Source organism: Myotis daubentonii, chromosome 12 (genome assembly GCF_963259705.1).
Source record: "Myotis daubentonii chromosome 12, mMyoDau2.1, whole genome shotgun sequence".
Taxonomy (NCBI): Eukaryota; Metazoa; Chordata; class Mammalia; order Chiroptera; family Vespertilionidae; genus Myotis; species Myotis daubentonii.
Genome location: NC_081851.1, coordinates 6,991,657 through 7,013,408, shown reverse-complemented (window position 1 = coordinate 7,013,408; position 21,752 = coordinate 6,991,657). Strand labels below are relative to the sequence as shown.

Genomic DNA, 21,752 nt, shown 5'->3' with positions numbered 1-21,752 from the left:
AATAGTAGTTATTCTTATATATAATTACAGTTTCATAACTGAGCAGACTGACATTGTTTTCCAAGTTACTGCTTTAGGCTCATAGTGGTGGGGTCAATGGTATTGAGAGCGTCTTCATAAACCCGGTCACTCAGGACCCACTCTGTGCTGGGCAGAACACAGATCACCCAAGATTGCTATCAAATCATGCTCTGTGCTGGGCAGAACACAGATCACCCAAGATTGCTATCAAATCAAAGAAAGGACTCAATTTTCATGCATGCACTCTCTCTTTTGTTTAAATCTTGCAAAAAATGAAGCTGCAATAATACATAGAAAGGAGAATGGTAGAATTGGGTGTTGTGGCGTGGGGAGGGAGACGAGAACTGGAGGTCATTCCCATGCAGAGAGGTGGAGGGCGCTGCATGTGGGTGGCCGTCAGTGACATAAGAACAGCTTTACAGTAAACTCAACAAAGAGACACTTGTCAGGGTACAGGATTTGAAAAAGGTGTGCTGTGTTTTGTATTGAAATTTCATTCATACCATCATATGAAATAGTAATTCATTCGGAAGTGCATGTTTGCTATATCGACTTTACCAAACCTCTTATTTTTCCTTGTGGTTCTAAAATATCACATTTCCCCTTTAGATTCAGACGGAAAGACCTATGATGCATACATACTGTATCCAAAGACCCCTGGGGAAGGGTCCACCTCTAATTCAGATATTTTTGTGTTTAAAATCTTACCTGAGGTCTTAGAAAAACAGTGTGGATACAAGCTGTTCATTTATGGAAGGGATGACTACGCTGGGGAAGGTATGAACGTAAAGGGAGAAGTAAAAATCTCGTTTTGAAACTAAGTTATCTATTAAATTAACCGGGTTAATTAAATTGGGTTTCATCTTTCTAGATGACTAGCATAGGTAACATATTTGGCAATTTTAAGACCCTCTTCAGTGGTGCATAATGATGATTTGCACATTATTTAATGCGAAATATTTACTTTTCTCATATTTTGTTGAAACAACAGTTAACTAAGTTGTACTTCGTTTTGGAAAACGTAATTGCTAGTTAGATCTGAAAATTGCTTTACAGCCGATACAGTAAAATAAAAGAGGAGTAGGTCAACTGGTTTACCAACCAGATTTTAAATTCCTGCTGAAAGTGCTCTGAGTCCTAAGAGAAGGCTCAGCTTCTGGGGCCAGTGTTTAGAGCTGGTCTCTAAGTGGGACCCTCCTTTAACCCTAGGTGAGGCAGGCGTTAGGGGACACGGGGTTTGGCTCTGGAAAGAACGATTGTAAACAGAAGTTGCGCTTACTCTGCCATGCTTTGTGTTTCTCAGACATTGTTGAGGTCACAAATGAAAACATAAAGAAGAGCAGAAGGCTGATTATTATTTTGGTCCGGGAAACGTCGGGATTCAGCTGGCTGGGGAGTTCGTCTGAAGAGCACATCGTGCTGTACAACGCCCTCGTTCAGGATGGGGTCAAAGTCGTCCTGCTGGAGCTGGAGAAGATCCAGGACTATGAGAAAATGCCCGAGTCCATCCAGTTCCTCAGGCGGAAGCAGGGGGCCATCCGCTGGTCAGGGGACTGGACGGCGGAGAGGTCACAGTCTGCAAAGACAAGGTTCTGGAAGAAGGTCCGCTACCACATGCCTGCTCAGCAGCCCCAAGGCCCGACTCCAGGGCGAGACTGCGAGGGGAGGGCCCCGTGCCTCTCGGGGAGCGGGTGATGCCGTCCTGTGGCGCTGGGGTGGGCTGGCCTCGCTGGTGTACAGGTGCAGAGTGCACTTGCATGACCCTTCCTTCACCCAGGCCACCTGGAGTCGGATGGGTAAGGGCAGGACGGAGACAATGGCAGCAGCAGCCGGGGCAACTCAAAGCAGAGGGGCGGAAAGGCCTTCCAAAGGCCGCCGCTGTCCTCTGGGCGTGTGAGCTGCCGAAAAGGCCCGGGAGAGCCAACAGCTGGAAAGAACATTCAGGAAATGCATTTGTGGAGTCACTCGCAGTTCCAGGGGCTGTGCCCCGACGGGACTGCAAGGCCCCTTGAGCGGCCGGGGCGTGGGAAGACATTGGAGAACTGGCCACTGGCCTTGCATTTTTCACACACATCTGCAGCCAGCAGCCGTTTCCAAAGACTGAATTTCATTGTTTAGACCTTTAAAACTGCCATTTCAACAAAAAAAGAGATTCTCCAGGAGTTCAAGGTTTTAAAATAACCTTAGCTTTCCACTGGGGAGAGGTCAAAAGCAAGAGTAGCAGAGAAGGGATCCCCTCCTGCTGCCCCCGGGATGGCCACGCTGTCCCACCTTGTTCTTCTGCATTTCACTTGGCTCTTTACTTTGGAAGGACAACTTCCAAGTCACTTCCTCCTCCACTGGGTCACGCACACCACCCACAGATGAACCACCTTCCTGACCACCGCTCTCCTCTCAGCCGCAGCGCCGGCGCTCCTGGCTCAGGAGCAAAGCCGGGCTACCGTTAGCATTCCACTGCGGGGCTGTGCTGCCCACTGGGGGCTCCGGGCTGGTTTGCGCGGTGCTCCCTGCAGAGTGCCCACCGACCGCCTGGTCACTGTTTGCAGACGCCTGGACTTTATAAAGCCGGCAGCTGCCGAAGGCAGCCACTCAGCGCGGGGCTGGCCGGGCTGCTTCCAGGGCGGCGGCCGAGGGTGTGACCTCGGCCACACCTGCCCTGCCCCCTGCCTTTTGTGGGAAGAAATGGTAGTTTCCAGGATGGTACACAGCTCATTCTTGTAAATGTTGGAATTCACAAAAGTCACGGTAGATTTTTACGGAAAAGTTTCTGCCTCCATATGTCCTTCCCCTAAAGTAACTGCATGTTGGTAAGTAAAAACGAGAGACGTTGTGTTTGCGTTTTTCTGGTGTAGAAGAGCACGTTAACACTTGATAGTTGTCCCAGCACAGTTCAGAGGAACGCGGACACTGCACAGCCACCGCCGTGAGCCCCCTCCTGAGGTCACAGGGACATGGTAGGTCACATGGACACGGCAGACCTTTTGTTTTTGTGTTTTTAATATTTAATATCATAAGTGAACACAGACTTTCCTTTGGTATTTTTTCCCTCAAAAGTAATCAGAACTGGACAGAAGTGGATTCGCTGCCGCCTCCTCCCACCTATTTCTCTTGGATTCAGTCTGGCACTTGTGGGCACAGCGTGGCTTTGGAGCTGCTGTTTTTAAAGAAAGCGCTTTCTTTTCACCTGGGAGACCCGGCCAGCAGTTTGGGGGTGCCAGGGAGGACTGTCCTCTCCCCAAAGGCCGAGCAGCTGCTGCACATCGTGCTGAGAGGTTCAGTCGGTCAGCTGTAGAAATTCGCGCACGTGAGTCCCAGGAAGGCCGCTCTGACCCTGAGAACTAGCCAGGAACGGGGTGAGGGCAGACAGCCAGGAATGGCCAGCGGCTGGCACCTGGGGCTAGGGGCAAGAATCCCGGCCACGCCCGGAGGAGGGCGGAGGGCCCCAGAGGAAGGCGTACCCCGAGTTCCCTGGAAACTATTTCCCCAAACACCTCTTTTAAGCTTGTCCTTTCAGGGCTCCTCGGCAATTGGATTTCACTGCGTTTCTGATGATACAGTTTTCCAGCCTGAATGCTTACGACGGGTTTGCACGTGCACTAAAGTGTTGCATTTCAAGCTGCTGCCACTGGCTTAGCTGGGTTTCTGTTCCATTCTCCCGACTCTCTTATTTGCAGTTGCAGGTACAGAGCCGGCGTGAAAGGGCACTTGTGATAATTATATCCGTAACGGTCAATGATGAGGAGCTTTTTACAGACTCGTGTGTATAAGTCAGCAGCAGATACCACATATTTTTGTAGTAAAAACACCAATTCATGTACAGCATGTATCATTGATTAGTGGGCTGTACTTGTTTTCTAATAAAATTGTCAAAACCTGGTGTCGAGGGTTCTCATGGCCAGGCCCGATGTGGGGCGAGGGCGCCTTCAGCCGGGGAGGGTCAGGGCCTGGGGGCCCACAGTGAGCCCCGACTCCCGCCAGGGGCCTCAGCCGTGCTCCCTCTGCTTGCTTCTATGTGGAGTACAATGCATGTTTTAGGGTTATGAACCCTGTACCCGTCCAGCAAGGCCAGACAACACTGTATAGACCTGCACATTTTACAAAGGTTTCTTTTCATTTTCTTCATGACCAGGAGGTAACTACAATTGGCAAACGTGGTGTCAAACTGCAAGCTCCAATAGGCACAGATTCTAGTGATCAGGCCCTTCCCTTCCAGCACCTGCAGCCTTCCGCCCAGAGCAGGTCCGCCCAGGGCTGGTCAGCTAGAGCAGGTCCGCCCAGAGCAGGTCCGCCCAGGGCTGGTCAGCTAGAGCGCTCTGGGGTCACCGTCAGCCCGACTCCCCCTCCACACAGTGTGATCCTCCCTCACCCGCTCCCCCTCCACACGGTGTGATCCTCCCTCACCCGCCTCCCCCTCCACATGGTGTGATCCTCCCTCACCCGCCTCCCCCTCCACACAGTGTGATCCTCCCTCACCCGCTCCCCCTCCACACGGTGTGATCCTCCCTCACCCCACTCCCCCTCCACATGGTGTGATCCTCCCTCACCCGCCTCCCCCTCCACATGGTGTAAGCCTCCCTCACCCCACTCCCCCTCCACACGGTGTGAGCCTCCCTCACCCCGCTCCCCCTCCACACGGTGTGATCCTCCCTCACCCCGCTCCCCCTCCACATGCTGTGATCCTCCCTCACCCCGCTCCCCCTCCACACGGTGTGAGCCTCCCTCACCCCGCTCCCCCTCCACATGGTGTGAGCCTCCCTCACCCGCTCCCCCTCCACATGCTGTGATCCTCCCTCACCCCGCTCCCCCTCCACATGCTGTGATCCTCCCTCACCCCGCTCCCCCTCCACATGCTGTGATCCTCCCTCACCCCGCTCCCCCTCCACATGCTGTGATCCTCCCTCACCCCGCTCCCCCTCCACATGCTGTGATCCTCCCTCACCCCGCTCCCCCTCCACATGGTGTAAGCCTCCCTCACCCCGCTCCCCCTCCACATGGTGTGATCCTCCCTCACCCCGCTCCCCCTCCACATGCTGTGATCCTCCCTCACCCCGCTCCCCCTCCACATGCTGTGATCCTCCCTCACCCCGCTCCCCCTCCACATGGTGTGATCCTCCCTCACCCCGCTCCCCCTCCACATGGTGTAAGCCTCCCTCACCCCGCTCCCCCTCCACATGCTGTGATCCTCCCTCACCCCGCTCCCCCTCCACATGCTGTGAGCCTCCCTCACCCCGCTCCCCCTCCACATGCTGTGAGCCTCCCTCACCATGCTCCCCCTCCACATGCTGTGAGCCTCCCTCACCCCGCTCCCCCTCCACACGGTGTGATCCTTCCTCACCCCGCTCCCCCTCCACATGCTGTGAGCCTCCCTCACCCCCGCCTCCACCGTTCACTTGGTATCAACACTTGGACAATTTGAGCCTCGGTGTCCTCACCTATAAAGTGGACATAATGCCTAATTCATAGCATTGTGTAAGGATTAAAAGGATGAAATAGGTTATGACGCACACAGGGCCTAGCAAACAGAAAATGGTAGCTTTGCTAGAAGCAGCTCTATGCATAAAGTTTGCTATCTCAAGTCATAGTAGAATCTGCAGAAAGAATGGGTACAGAGGAGTTAAAACTGGGGGTGACCATTGATGCCATGAGAGGAAGCAAAGCCGTTGTGGAACTAAGGACAATGGAGAAGACAGCCACTGACGCTGGGTGGTGAGGGCGCTGGGAGCTCGGGTCCCGCAGCCCAGGAGGTGGTCACTGGCCACTCATGGCTGGAACTGACACTCACACTGACTCTCTGCCAGCCCCCAGCTCTAAAGGATGTTTGATGGTCTAAATAAAAAAAAAAGATTTGATACATTCCTAAAAGATTTTTGAATAAAAATTAAAAATATCCAATATAATAAAAGCTTAATATGCTAAGTGTCCAGTCGTCTGTTCAACCAATCAAAGCGTAACATGCTAATTATATGCTAAGGCCACTCAACTGCTCGCTATGACATGCACTGACCACCAGGCTGCAGACAGTTGACTGGTCTACCAGTCACTCTGATGTGCACTGACCACCAGGGGGCAGACACTCCAACCGGTAGGTTAGCTTGCTGCTGGGGTCCAGCCGATCGGGCCAGACACACCCTGGAGCCCTCCCGCAATCCCTCCTAACTGGCCAACCTCCCGTGTCCCTCCCTGGCCCCAATCATGCACCGGTTGGGGTCCCTCAGCCTGGCCTGCACCCTCCTCAGGGAATGTCAGAGAGCTGGTTTCCGCCTGATCCTGCATGCCAGGCCGAGGGACCCCACTGGTGCATGAATTCATGCACTGGGCCTCTAGTAAGAACATAAATGCCGGGGTCCAACCCCAGCAGGTCCAGGGGTCCCCAAAGGTGTGGACGGAGTCAGCAAAGAAGGAATGACACGGAGACAGCGTTCAGTTGATCAGCAGCCTAGCCAGGATCTCTAGCCCGGATCTCCAGCCAAGTTCTGGTCTGGATCTCCAGAGAGGTTCTGCTTCAGATCTCCAGCCAGGTTCAGTCACCAGGTTCTAGTCAGGTTCTCTTGACATGTTCTATAGTCAGGTTCAGTCCAGGATCTATTGCCATGTTCTCTCCAGTGAAGTTCTTCTGTCTCCAGGCTCCATGTAGGTTCTGTCTTCTGAATTCTGTCTGTTGTTGTGTTGTTGCATCTGTATTTATACCAGTTGATTCCAATCCTATCAATCTCTATTACAAAGGTTAGGGCGTTTCTTATCTCCATTCCAGGGAGTAAAGATTATGTAGCTTAAGCATGATTGTTTGTAGTTAAAGTGATTAATTACCCGCCTGGCACTTAGTTGAGGGGTTTTATTCCCTCCCTAACTTCAGGGGAAAATCCCTACCTGGGGATTCAACCTTTCTCAGAGAGGTGACCTTGGTTAAAACACAGCGCCAAGAAGGTGAGCAAACATATTAAGAACCGTATGCCATATATGCCAGGTCCCTTGAAACAGCAAGGATGGACCGGCTCCCGGCACATAAACATGTTAGAATCAGCTCTTCAGAAAGCTTGCTTATGAACAATTTCTCATGGAAGAATTCAGAGAGTTTTCCAAGATAGTTTTGGTTATTTTACAAGCTAATGTATTCTTTTAACAAACAGTAAAGTCAATACTAACAGCCATCTAAAAGTCTTATTTTTGTTGTGAGGACTTTTATTCCTCTTTTTACCAGATAACTATTCCTTAGAATAGCTTTCATGTTCTTTTTGTCTTTGGAATAATTTCTCCAACTGGTGGGAGGAGACCTGAGTATAATACATTCCTTCACTGTCACAGTTTTGAAACTGGAGCAATGCACTTGGCTATTTTGAGCCTCAGTTTTCTGATCTGTAAAATGGGACTTCCAGTGTTTCACGGTTTTATATGTGACAAAGCCCCTGACCAGTAACTTAGGTGGAATCTCAAAACAAAATATATTTTCTTAATTTTAGCTCTTGGTCAGTACAGATAAAAGAAAAATTTATTTATCCAAAATGTGTCTTTTTTCAAATTCTAGGGTTTAGGATGTGGAGGGAGAGCAGGTTGTATAATCTTGGTGTAAGCTTTTTAAAATGATGATAGCTTTTACTTAATACAATTTTAGTGAGTTATTCCTGTCTTGATATTTTGACATAGTGGGTTCCCCAAATGTTAATTGAAGTATAATCATTATACAATTATAAGATCAGAGATTTCCTCAAGCTCATTTGTCAGAAGGAAATCTTTTCCCTTTGGGGGCAAGAATCTGTGCGTGTGGCAGTTGGCTTGTGTGGAGCCCACAGAGGGGGTAGCAGGCGGGGCAGAGAATGATCTGGGCCTTTGAAAGGTCTGGAGTGGGCTGGGGTCGCACACCTATGACATGAAGCCATAAAGTATCCAAAGAGATTTTATTCCTGACACCTGGGTGCAGGGGGGCTGAGACCGAGAAAGGCGTCAGTGAAGCGAGCAGGGAGAGAGAGGTTTTTATTAATCTTTGCTGGCTGCAAGCTGCTCTGCTGACATAAGGGTCTGGTCCAGTGATGGTGAACCTTTTGAGCTCGGCGTGCCAGCATTTTGAAAAACCCTAAGTTAACTCTGGTGCTGTGTCACATACAGAAATTTTTTGATATTTGCAACCATAGTAAAACAAAGATTTACATTTTTGATATTTATTTTATATATTTAAATGCCATTTAACAAAGAAAAGTCAACCAAAAAAATGAGTTCGCGTGTCACCTCTGACACGCGTGTCATAGGTTCGCCATCACTGGTCTAGTCCATCCTTGGCTCCTCCCATGCCAGGTGTCTTCTGGTTACCTGAGCTGTGCTGTGCTCAAGGCTGCAAGCTTCCTGCAAGATACCTGCTGAGCACAGTAAGTCTTTCTCTGCCCCGTTTTAGTCTCTTTAACCCTTTCAGCCTTGAAGGGGGAAAGTTGTTTCTTTTTACTGAAAATGCACAGATAAACATGACAGCAAAAGGAAGCTGTAATTTATAGAAAATTTATGCCTGAAGAAATGTGCATGGGAATCCAGGTGGGAAGGAACTATTTTTGGCATAATAACATGTATTTTACAGCCAACATATGAAGGTGTGTGTGTGTGGGGGGGAGATTTAGGGAGAGCAAGAGTCACAGGAAATGGGTGACATTGTTTCGAATGAACACGGAGCTCACACGCTCAGGCTTCTCCTGAGGAAGGCGCGGCTGACTGGCCTTCCAAAGTCCCGGGCAATCCCTGGGCTCCGAGCCCAGTGCTGAGGATGCGCAGGGCACCTGGACTGGGACAGACCGGCAGGACCTGCCGACTCCTCGCACCCGCCCAGCCGCTTCCAGATCCCTTCCCTCAAGGCGGAAAGTCAGGAGCCTGTGGTCCTTGGAACTCGCCTGGAGGTGACCCAGAGGCACCGGCTAGGCTCCCGGGTCCATGCATTTCCCCCGTGACCCCTGAGAGGAGCCCGCAGCTGCTAGGGGGACACACGGCCGGCTTAACCGCCTGTGGGAATCCCACTCTGCCCTCGCCCCAGTACGTCAGTCTGGCCACACCCTTCTCTCCTCAGCCTCCTGCCCTGCCTCTCGCTGCTTCTGAGGCTGAGCCCCGCTGCCCCTCGTGCTCCTGCCGTGGGCAGTGGCCGTGGGCAGTGCCTGGACAGTGGCCGTGGGCAGTGGCCGTGGGAAGTGCCTGGACAGTGGCTGTGGGCAGTGGCCATGGGCAGTGCCTGGGCTGTGACCGTGGGCAGTGCCTGGGCAGTGGCCATGGGCAGTGGCCATGGGCAGTGGCCGTGGGCAGTGCCTGGGGTGTGGCCGTGGGCTGTGGCCGTGGGCAGTGCCTGGGCAGTGGCCGTGGGCAGTGCCTGGGGTGTGGCCGTGGGCTGTGGCCATGGGCTGTGGCCGTGGGCAGTGCCTGGGCAGTGGCTGTGGGCAGTGCCCGGGCAGTGGCCATGGACGGTGCTCGGGGACGGTGCTGGACAATGCCGTCTGTCGGACACGGCCCCCCCTTGCATGACATTCCACAAGCCTGCCTCCCGCACTGTCCTGACGGCTTCTGAATTCTCACTGAGCCCTAATTCTGCCCTCAAATTCCAAAATGTAGGGGCAGTGTTTTCGCTCTCAGGTTACCTTTGGTCGTTTAAAAAGTGCCTCCCAGGTGCCTAGGGCTACACTAGACACTGAAAACAACAAAGTGAGAACAACTGCAATGCAGCTGGAGCCGTGCCGAGAGGAAGCTGCTCCGGAAACAGGCTCCTCTGTGGGAGCAGGCCAGGCCGCGGGCTGCAGCACACACACCCTCTGCCACTTGGAATCCGTGCCTGGGAGGAGGTGGAGGCGCTTGGCTGGGCGAACATTAGGAATAAAATCCATGGAAGGGGCCCTGTTTGCAGGGTAAACAGGAGGGAGTGAAAGGTTAGAGAGGGGCTGTAGGAAGCTGGTATGTCATCCCTCTGCGATTTGATTGTATTAGAAACATTTCCTTAAGTAAACTGAAAAAAACCTTTTTGTATTATGGAAACAATATTAGTTGGAGAGAATGTAGAAATTTCTGAAAACTATAAGGAAGAAAAAGGTCACTCAACCTCACAATCTAAAGATAAGTACTAACACTTTATTGAATTCCTATAAATATAACTATTAATATTATTCGAAATATGATCTCTGAGCCATCACTAAGCCTATCAAAATGGATGGTCCATAATTTAGCTTGTCTGCTTTGGTTGGACATATCCCCAGTGTGTGTGTGTAACATACAAGTCATGATGTTTGCTCTCAGAGGTCGGGTGAAGTGGTCACCCTTGGCCCAGGCTTGTCCCCTGCCTGGTGATCTGCGTGGCACCAAGTCCTAGAAGCAGTGGGCAGAGGCAGTGGACCTTGGCAGGCTCTTGACTGTGTTCTGTAACACTCATTTTTTAATCTTTGCCAATTTAATAGAGAAAAATGTATCCTGCGTGATAAATTTTTTGCAAGTTAAAGCATGTGGTTGAAAGTTTCAATTAACATCAACAGTTCCTGGGCCCCCATGGCCCCTAAATGGATGACAACCTTCAGCTAGTTAGTGAGAGGCCTGAGAATCGAGCCGTGAGTTTTGCTTCCAGGAGAAGGATCTTCTTAAACAACCACTGTCACCAGATGACCTTGACGAGGGGTCGGTGTAAGTCCAGCGATAAGGGAAGTGCCAGCACAGGGGCAGGAGGCGTGGCTTAGCGGCAGTGAAGTGACCAGTTTTAGGATATTATGTGCAGTGATCCTGGGAGGAATGAATGAGCAAGGTGGGGCAAAACAAGCCCAAACCAGTGACACAAACCCACGAACACAAATCTAAGGAGCTGCGAGCTCCGATGAGCACCATGCTTGAGAGGCCAGAGGCCAGCCCACAGCCGAGGGGCCTTGGCCTGGACAGGAGTCATTGCAGGGACGTCAGCAGCACTGGGCGCGAGGCACTGAGGAGCCCAGGTGCTTCTGGACCCAAAGGTACAGGACACGGGCCTCCTGGCGGTGCGTGCTCCTCCCACAGGGAGGGACTCGTTTGCTCAGAGGTCGCCGAATGGAACGGCTGCCTGGAGAAATGAGTTCCTTCAAGCCTCAGCTGAATAGCCTTGGCAGGGCCATGAAGAGACCTACACACCGGATGTGAGATTAAACTGGGTGTCTTGTAGCAGGGATGACTCTAAAGGGGTCTGTGCCTGAGCAGATCACCAGTGCTGGGAGCGTGGGGTGCCGTCACAGCTGTGTGTATGTGTGTGCATGTGTGTGTGTGTGCGTGTGTGAACATACAAGTCATGGCGTTGTGAGGGCTGTAAGTGGTGACCACTGCACCATGCAGGGCCCGTGCACGGGAGGGCGTTCACTGTCCCCACATGGTAGTTGCACCTTAGGCTTGATTCCATCCTGTGATTTTGTGATTCTCCCAGTTTTATTTAAGATTAAAAAAGAACAGGGAGACATCCAAATGGATCCCAAACAGGCCTCCACTGTCATAGGATTCGACTCTTCCCCGTCTCCTCTAGGAGCCTCTGAGCTGCATCCATGTTTCTCGCCTTGCCACCCCAACCCTCAAAAACAATGCTTTACACAGCATTGAGAGTGAATTTCCTTTGCCTTTTTATTGAAGTACTAGAGGTCTGATGCACGAAAATTTGTGCAAGAGTAGGCCTTCCTTCCCCCAGCTGCTGGCACTCCAGACCCAGGCTTCCCTCCTCTGGCCGTCCTCCAGCACCTGGAACCCGGGTTGGCTTCTCTCGGGCCACCCACAGGCACCCGGGACCCAGGCTGGCTTCGCTCTGGCCCCAATGTGGTCAGGTAGGACGCCAGGAAGACATCTGGTCTAATTAGCATATTACCCTTTTATTATTATAGATAACCTATATTTAGAAAAAAGCACATAAGAGAACAGCTGCATAGAATTTCACAGGATGTATGCAAGCTGCCAGCACCCATATTAAGAAGGGAAGGTGGCTCTAGCCCAGGGGTGGGCAAACTTTTTGACTCGAGGGCCACAATGGGTTCTTAAACTGGACCGGAGGGCCGGAACAAAAGCATGGATGGAGTGTTTGTGTGAACTAATATAAATTCAAAGTAAACATCATTACATAAAAGGGTACAGTCATTTTTTTTTTTTTTTTAGTTTTATTCATTTCAAACGGGCCGGATCCGGCCTGCGGGCCGTAGTTTGCCCACGGCTGCTCTAGCCAGTTTGGCTCAGTGGCCCACGGACTGGAGAGTCCTGGGTTCAATTCTGGTCAAGGGCATGTGCAGGAGGCAACCAATCGATGCATCTCACATGGATGTTTCTCTCTCTGTGTCTCCTCCTTCCTTCCACTCTCTCTAAAAATCAATGGGAAAATATCCTCAGGTGATGATTAACAAAGAAAAAAGAGGAAGAAGGAGAAGGAGAAGGAGAAGGAGAAGGAGAAGGAGAAGGAGAAGGAGAAGGAGAAGGAGAAGGGGAAGGGGAAGGGGAAGGGGAAGGGGAAGGGGAAGGAGGAGGAGAAGGAGGAGGAGGAGGAGGAGGAGGAGGAGAAGGAGGAGGAGAAGGAGGAGGAGGAGGAGGAGGAGGGGGAGGAGGAGGAGGAGGAGGAGGGGGAGGAGAAGGAGGAGGAGGAGAAGGAGGAGGAGGAGGAGGAGGAGGAGGAGGAGGAGGAGGAGGAGGAGGAGGAGGAGGAGGAGGGGGAGGAGGAGGAGGAGGGGGAGGAGGAGGAGGAGGGGGAGGAGGAGGAGGAGGAGGGGGAGGAGGAGGAGGAGATGACCAGCATCGAGCATCCCTGTCCTGTCTCCCTGTCCTGTCTCCCTGTCCTGTCTCCCTGTCCTGTCTCCCTGTCCTGTCTCCCTGTCCTGTCTCCCTGTCCTGTCTCCCTGTCCTGTCTCCCTGTCCTGTGCCTTTCAAGCTGCTCAGCGCCCTTGCCCCAAGGGAAGCCGCCACCCTGACTCTCAGCAGCGTACGTTCATTTGAGCTGATTTTGAATTTCGTGTAAATGGAACCACGTCTTGTGAACTTTTTAAAAAACCTATTTTCTTTTGCTCAACACTCTGCCTGTGATATTCATCATATTATAATTGTCTATATTGTACATAGTTCTCATGGCTCCATAATATTCCACTGTGTGATCTAGCACACCTGTTTTATCTATCCTAATGTGTTTTTTGTTATTGTTGTTGTGAATCCTCACCCGAGGATATTTTTCCCATTGATTTCTAGAGAGAGTGGAAGGGAAGGAGGGAGGGGGGAGAGAGAGAAATAGGAGAGAGAAAGAAAGAGAGAAACATTGATGTGAGAGAGACACATTACCCCAACCTGGGCTGGGGATCAAACCTGCAACCAAGCTATGTGCCCTTGACCCGGAATGGAACCCATGACTCTTTGGTGCACGGGCCAACCCATTAATTGCTGAGCCACATCAGCCAAGGCATATTCTATTGTGTTTTTTAAATTTGACTTTAAATAATTGTATATTTTTCAACTGTAGTTGACATACAATATTACATTAGTTTCAGGTGTATAACTCAGTGATTAGACATTATATAACATACTCAGTGATCACTATGATAAATCTTGTGCTCATCCAACACCATGCACAGTGATTACAATGTTTTTTACTATATTCCTAGGCTGTCCTTTACATCCTATGACTATTCTGTAACAACCAATTTGTACTCTTAATCCCTTCACTTTTTTCATCCATCCTTCCCCACCCCCTTCCAATGTGGAAAAAGTAAAAATGTTCTCAGTATCTAAGAGTCTGTTTCTGTTCTTCTAGTTTGTGTCTTTTATTTTTCAGATTCCACATATAAGTGAAATCATAAGGCATTTGGTTTCCTCTGTCTGGCTCATTTCACTCAGCGCAGTACCCTCTAGGCCAGGGGTGGGCAAACTTTTTGACTCGAGGGCCACAATGGGTTCTTAAACTGGACCGGAGGGCCGGAACAAAAGCATGGATGGAGTGTTTGTGTGAACTAATATAAATTCAAAGTAAACATCATTACATAAAAGGGTATGGTCTTTTTTTTTTTTTTTTTTTTTAGTTTTATTCATTTCAAATGGGCCGGATCTAGGCCCACCCGTGCAGGTGCAGATGGCAAGTTCTCATTCTGTTTTATGGCTGAGTCACACTCCATTGCACCGCCTGTCTTTTCCATTTATTTATACATGGACACTTAGGTGGCTTCCATATCTTGGCTATTGGAAACAATGCTGCAGGGAACATATGGACGTCAATGACTTTTCTATTTAGTATTTTGGGTGCATTTGGATAAACACCCGTAAGTGGAAATATTGGGCCCTTCTCTGTCTCTTGTGATATAGCCTTTGTTTTAAGTCTATTTTGTTTGGTATAAGTATTGCTACCCCAGCTTTTTGTTTGTTTGTATCCAATTTCATGAAATAGATAAAATTTTTAAAAAATTTATCTTTATTGTTAAAAGTATTACAGATGGCCCCTAATGTTCCCCTCCATTGACCCCCCTCTTCCCCACACCCACCCCTGCCAGGCCTTCATCAACTATTGTCTGTGTCCATGGGCTGTGCATATGTGCACACACGTTCTTTGGTTAATCTCTCCCACCACCCCCACCCTTGGCTTCCTTCTGAGATTCATCCATCTGTTCCATGCTTCTATGTCTCTGGACATATTTTGTTCAGCAGTTTATTTGTTTATTAGAGTCTGCATACGAGTGAGATCATATACTTGCCTTTCTCTGACTGGCTTATTTCCCTTAGTATGACACTCTCCAGGTCTCTCCCTGCTGTCCCAAAGGATAGGAGATCTTTATTTTTTTACAGCCGCATAGTATCCCATGGTGTAAATGTACCACAGCTTCTTTACCCACCCATCTTCTGATGGGCACTTGGGCTGTTTCCAGATCTTAGCTATTGTAAATAATGTTGCTATGAACATAGGGGTGCATACATTCTTTCTGATTAGTGTTTGGATTTCCTAGGATATATTCCTAGAAGTGGGACCACTGGGTCAAAGGACAGTTCCATATTTAATTTTTTGAGGAAACCACATACTGTTTTCTATAGTGGCTGTGCCAGTCTGCATTCCCACCATCAGTGTACTGGGGTTCCATTTTCTCCACATCTTTGCCAATGCTTGTCATTTATTGATTTATTGATGATATCCATTCTGACATGTTTGAGGTGAGACCTCATTGTCTTTTTGATTTGCATCTCTCTGATGATCAGTGACTTTGAGCATGTTTTTATATGTCTCTTGGCCATCTGTATGTCCACTTTGGAGATGTGTCCATTTAGATACTTTGGTAATTTTTTAATTGGATTGTTTGTCTTCCTTTTCTTAAATTGTATGCATTCCTTATATATTTTTGAAATTAACCCTTTATCAGATATATTATTGGCAAATATATTCTCTCATGCAGTGGTCTCCCTTTTCATTTTGTTGATGGTTTCATTTGCTGTGTAGAAGCTTTTTATTTTGATGCAGTCCCATTTGTTTATTTTCTCCTTAGTTTCCTTTGCCCTAGGAGATGTATCCGTAAACATATTGCTACAAGAGATGTCTGAGATTTTGCTGCCTATGGTTTCTTCTAAGATTTTTATGGTTTCACTACTTATATTTAAGTCTTTTATCCATTTTTAGTTTATTCTTGTGTAAGGTATAAGTTCGTGGTCTAGTTTCATTTTTTTGCACGTATCTGTCCAATTTTCCCAACACCATTTATTGAAGAGACCATCTTGACTCCATTGTATGCTCTTATCTCCTTTGTCAAATATTAATTGAGCATAATGGCTTGGGTCGATTTCTGGGTTCTCTGTTCTGTTCCACTGACCTATATGCCTGTTCTTGTGCCAGTTCCAGGCAGTTTTGAGAACAGTGCCTTTGTAATATAGCTTGATATCTGGTATTGTGATCCCTCCAACTTTGTTCTTCTTTCTCAGGATCGCTGCAGCTATTTGGGGCCTCTTTTGGTTCCATATACTATTTGGAGAGTTTGTTCTAGGTCTTTGAAGTATGCTGTTGGTATTTTAATGGGGATTGCATTGAATCTTATAGATACCTTTGGGTAGTATGGACATTTTAATGATGTTGAGTCTACCAATCCATGAATATGGCATATTCTTCTACTTGTTTATATCTTCCTCTATTTCTTTTTTCAATATCCTATAGTTTTCCTTGGTTAAGTTTATTCCTAAGTATCTTATTTTTTGTTATTGCAGTGGTAAATGGGCTTGCTTTTTAGTTTCTCTTTCTGAGAGTTATTGGTGTATAAAAATGCCATACATCTCTGGGTGTTAAGTTTATATTCTGCTACGTTGCCTAATCATTTATTAAATCTAATAGCTTTTTGATGGAGTCTTTAGGATTTTCTATGTACAATATCATGTCAGTGAATAATGAGAGTTTTACTTCCTCCTTTCTAACTTGGATGTCTTTTAATTCTCCTTTTTATCTGATCGCTATGGCTAGGACTTCCAGTACTATGTTGAGTAAGAGTGGTGAAAATGGGCATTACTGTCTTGTTTCTGTCTTAGAGAACATGGTTTTAGATTTTGCCCTTTGAGTATGATGTTGGCTGTACATTTCTCATATATGGCTGTCTTATGTTGAGGTATGATCCCTCTATTCCCACTTTGCTGAGAGATTTTATCAAAAACAGGCATTGTATTTTGTTGAATGCTTTATATGCGCCTATTGATATGATCATGTGATTTTTTGCCTTTCACTTTGTTTATGTGATGTATCACATTTATTGATTTGCCACCCTTGCATCACTGAAATAAATCCCAGTTGGTCATGGTGTATGATCTTTTTAATATGTTGTTGCATCTGATTTGCTAATATTTTATTGAGGATTTTAGCATCTATGTTCATCAGGGACATTGGCCTGTATTTTTCTTTCTTTGTAGTATGTTTATCTGGTTTTGGAATTACAATAATGCTGGCCTCAATAAAAGGAGCTTGGAAGTGTTCCTTCCTCTTGGATTTTTTTTTGAATAGTTTGAAGAGTATATGTGTTAGTTCTTTGAATTTTTGGTAAAAACCCCCTGTGAAGCCATCCAGACCTGAGGTTTTGTTTGCTGGGAGTTTTTTGATTACTGCTTTTATTTCCTCAGTTGTTATTGGCCTATTAAGGTTTTCTGATTCTCACTGATTCAGTATTTTTCTAGGAATGTGCCCATTTCATCCACATTGTTCAGCTTCTTAACATATAGTTGTTCAGAGTATTTTCTTATAATCCGTTGTATTTCTGTTGTATCCGTTGTTATTTCTCTGCTTTTGTTTTTGATTTTACTTATTTGGGTCCTCGCCCTTTGTTTCTTGATGCGTCTGGCTAATGGGTTCATCAATCTTGTTTATTTTTTCAAAGAACCAGCTCTTGGATTTATTTATTTGTTTGTTTGTTTTAGACCCTATATCATTTAGTTCTCCTCTAATCTTTATTATTTCCTTCCTTCTACTTACTCTGGGTTTTCTTGTTCTCTTTCTAATTCTCTAAGTTGTAGGTTTAAATAATTTATTGTTGATTTTTCTTATTTTTTGAGGTAGTCCTGAACTTTCCTCTCACAACTGCTTTTGCTGCGTTCCAGAGATTTTGGGTTGTTGTGTGTTTGTTTTCATTTATTTCCAGGAAGTTTTGGATTTCTTTCTTGATCTCATTGGTAACCCATTCATTATTTAATAACATACTATTTAGCCTCCATGTGTTTGAGTGTTTTTACTGTAGTTGATTTCTAATTTCATTCCACTGTGATCTGAGAAGAGGCTTGATATGATTTCAATCTTCTTGAACTTGTAGAGACTTGTTTTGCATCCTAACGTGTGGTCTATCTTTGAGAATGACCCATGTGCACTTGAGAAGAATATATATTCTGCAGCTTTGGGATGAAATGTTCTATAAATGTCAATTAAATCCATCTGATCCAGTATGTCATTCAGAGTCTCTATTTTCTTGTTAATTTTTTGTCTAGAAGATCTATCCAGTGAAGTCAGCATGTTGTTAAAGTGCCCTACTATGACTGTATTGCTGTCAATCTCTCCCTTTAAATCCTCCAGAAGTTTTTAAAATATAGTTAGGGGCTCCTATATTGGGTGCATATATGTTTACCAGGGTTATATCCTCTTGTTGGATCAATCCCTTTAGTATTATGTAGTGACCTTTGTTGTCTCTTGTGATGGCCTTCATTTTGAAGTGTTTTATGTCAGATATGAGTATTGCTAACTCCAGCTTTTTTTTTTTTCTCATTTCCATTTGCATGGAAATTTTTTTCCCATCCTTTCATTCTCATCCTGTGTGAGATTTTTGTTCTGAGGCAGGTCTCTTGTAGACAGCATATAGTTGGGTCATGTTTTCTTATCTATTCAGCTACCCTATGTGTTTTATTATAGCATTTAATCCATTTACATTTAAGATTATTATTAATAGGTACTTATTTATTGCCATTTTAATTCTGTATGCCTACATCTCTCTCTCTATGTCTTATTCTCATTACAGCAGTCTCTAGCATTTTTCCAGTGCTGATTTGGTGGTGATAAACTCTTTTAGCCCTATTTTTTTTGTCTGGGAAGCTCTTTATTTCACCATCTATTTTGAATGATAGCCATGCTGAATAGAGTAATCTTGGTTTCAGATCCTTGCTGTCCATTACCTTGAGAACTTCATGCCATTTCCTTCTGGCCTATGGAGTCTGATGAGAAATCATCTGACAGCCTTATGGGACCTCCTTTGTAGGCAACAAATTGCTTTTCTCTTGCTGCCTTTAAGATTCTCTCTTTGTCTTTAATTTTTGGCATTTTAATTATGATGTGTCTGGGCATGGGCCTGTTTGGGTTCTTCTTGCTGGGGACTCTCTGTGCCTCCTGTACTTGTCTGACTTTTTATACCAGCAGGTTGGGGAAGGTGTCTGCCATTATTTCTTCAAACATGTTCTCTATCTCTTGCTTACTGTTTTCTTCTTCTGGTACACCTGTTATGCAAATATTGTCATGTTTCATATTGTTCCTCAGCTCCCTTAACCTATTAACTGCCACCATCCCCACACACCACAATATTTTGATTTTAATTTAAAAAATCATCTGACTCTGGAGTGAATAAAGGATGTCATCTTTTTCTTCTTGCAAGGTGCTTGGTTTGATTATTTCTTCATCTGATGCCATTCATGAGGATTGAACTTTATTTGCACAATATAATATATTAGAGGCCTAGTGTACGAAATTTGTGCACTCTGGGAGGGAGGGACCCTCAGCCTGGCCTGTGCCCTCTTACAGTCCAGGAGCCCCACGATCAATCGCCCCACAGAGGGAGCCCACCCACCCACTGCAGCCCACCAGTGGTAGCCTGGGCCTTCCCCTGCAGGGCGATCATGGGGCGATGGCCGAGCCCCAACCAATCGCATCACACCTGCCTTAGCTGGCCTGATGCCAGTAGGTGTCATAGCATGGTCATCTGGACGGTTGTTCTGCTGTTCAGTTGTTCAATCGATTTGCATATTATGCTTTTATTATTAGAGACTAGAAGCCCGTTGCACAAAGCTTCATGCAATAGGCCTTCCTTCCCCTGGCTGCCGGCACTGGTTTTCCTCCGGCACCCAGGGCTCAGGCCTTTGGTCCGGCCGCAGCGGAAAAGTCAAGCCTCTTCAGTCTTCAGTCTTCAGTCTTCATTCCCGCCAGAGCCTTCAGTCTTCACTCAGTGTCTGCGTATGCAAATTAGCTGCCATCTTTGTTGGGTTAATTTGCATACTCACTCTGATTGGCTGGTGGGCATAGCGGAGTGACATCAATTTGCATGTTTCTCTTTTATTAGTGTAGATTACAACGACAAATTCAATAATAAAATAATGATAATTTTCAATTCCATGGAAATATCAACAAAAGTGAACGCAAAATAAAAATAAACCATTGACACGAAAAGCCCCCCAAACACTAAATTTTGTTGATGTTCCAAAGATGAAATCTGTAAAAAAAATAATGAAGAATGCACACCATGTTTACCATTTTAGGCATGAAATTCATGGCAACAAAAAAATCTCAAGTGTCACAATGAACAACAAAAAAATCTCAAGTGTCGCAGTGTTTATCTCTCATGCATCTGAGTGGCAGGCCTGTATATCGATATTGGAATTTCTTCCATATGTGCTGGAATATTTACGAATTTAAGTTACCATAATTTTCCTTACAAATCCAGAGATGTCACTAACAAATCTGATTTTAAAACTGGGTGACCAGAGTTGATGTGCGAGATTTGCGGCTATAGACGCATGTGGCGTGTGGGGAAGGTCCGCTGCTTTTGTCTATAGATGCTTATGGCGTACAATGGGTTAACTGCCCTCCTGTTTTTTTTTTCTTTTTTGTTCTCTGATTGAGTAATTTTTTTCTAGAAGACCCTGTCTTCTAATTCATTGATTAGATTCTCCGCTTCCCTTAATCTGCTGTGCATTCCTTCCAATGTGTTCTTTATTTGTGCTATGTCATTCTTTATTTCCAACTGTTCTTTTTTCACAGTTACTATATCTTTTCTCATGCTGTTGAGCAACTTTGCCATCATTATACTCAACTCTATATCTGATAAATTTCTTATCTCTATTTCGTTTATTTCTTCTTCTGGAGAATTCTCTTGTTCTTCCATTTGGGTTATTTTTGTCTCCCCATTTTGAATGCCTGTTTGGGTCTGTGTCTATGTATTAAGTCCATATCTTATGACTCCCAATCTCTTTTGCAGGACAATGTCAGATGCTGCTTCTGATTGACCCTGGGTCCTGTTTGGAACTATCAGCAAACCACAGCTGCGGCTCCTTCTGCTGGGGCTGAGTACCTTGGAAAGGACCAAGTTGTGCACCAGGCTCTGTGTTTCTTAGCCCCGGGCCCAGAAGGAGATCAGACAAAGACTCAAAGCCTCCAGAGGTCCGCCTCTGCCTGCAGTCTGATTGTTATTCTCAGCGTCTTAATTCGGCTCCCGTTATCGACCACAGGGTGGGGCTATCGGTCTTCCAACAGGGTGGGATAACTGCCTTTCCTCCAGCAAAAGCCACCTGGATAAGAAAGGTCTGCCTGAGAAAGATCTCCTCCAAAGGGTGAAGGAATGACTCAGCACAGGAAACTGGGTGGCTGCCCTCTGAGCTTCACCCCAGAGACCCCAACCCTGAACTCTCCTCACACAGCTTTAGTCCACTCTGCTCCCCCTTTGTTGGAGCCCAAGGTGAGTAGCTGCACACCAAATTTTTGCATTGGCCCCTTAAAAGGGTGCCTGCATTTCCAGCATCTCTGGCTGGCAGACAGCAACCCTGCTGCTTTTCACAGCCAGGTGTTCTGTGGGCTTCTTTTTCAGTTCTCAGTGGGAACCCCCACAGCTGAGATAGCCCTCGGGACCTCCGGCTGCTGTCGGTGGGAGCCCGGCCAGCCCTTTCACCCTCTGCATGTCCTACCCGTGTCTGTGCGGTCTTCACTCTCCACCCTTGATTCCCAGCTTCTCTCCAGCTAATCAACAGTTGATTTTTCAGGGTGATTTTTCTGTATTTTGGTTGTATTTCCAGTTTAGTCCTGGGAGAGTGTTAGTGTGGCTTACACTTACTCTGCTGCCATTTTTTCCCTTTATTGATTAAGGTGTTACATATGTGTCCTTATTCCCCCATTGCTCCCCATTCCCCCACCTCCCCACTCTGCTGCCATTTTTTAAAATACATTTTATTCATTTTTTACAGAGAGGAAGGGAGAGGGATAGAAATATCGATGAGAGAGAGGCATCGATCAGCTGCCTCCTGCACACCCCCTACTGGGGATGTGCCTGCAACCAAGGCACATGCCC

The 21,752-nt window shown here is 46.9% G+C and overlaps 1 protein-coding gene across 1 annotated transcript in view; it reads left to right on the top strand.

Annotated features, from left to right (window-relative positions):
- The window catches only part of IL1R1 (interleukin 1 receptor type 1), a 54,826-nt gene extending 50,928 nt beyond the window's left edge, over positions 1-3,898 (top strand). Inside the window, 3 exon segments of the mRNA XM_059658866.1 lie at positions 631-798; positions 1,325-1,649; positions 1,651-3,898. Coding sequence (XP_059514849.1) covers positions 631-798; positions 1,325-1,649; positions 1,651-1,918 — 761 coding nt within the window. The 3' untranslated portion in view covers positions 1,919-3,898.
- The last annotated feature ends 17,854 nt before the right edge of the window (positions 3,899-21,752 follow it).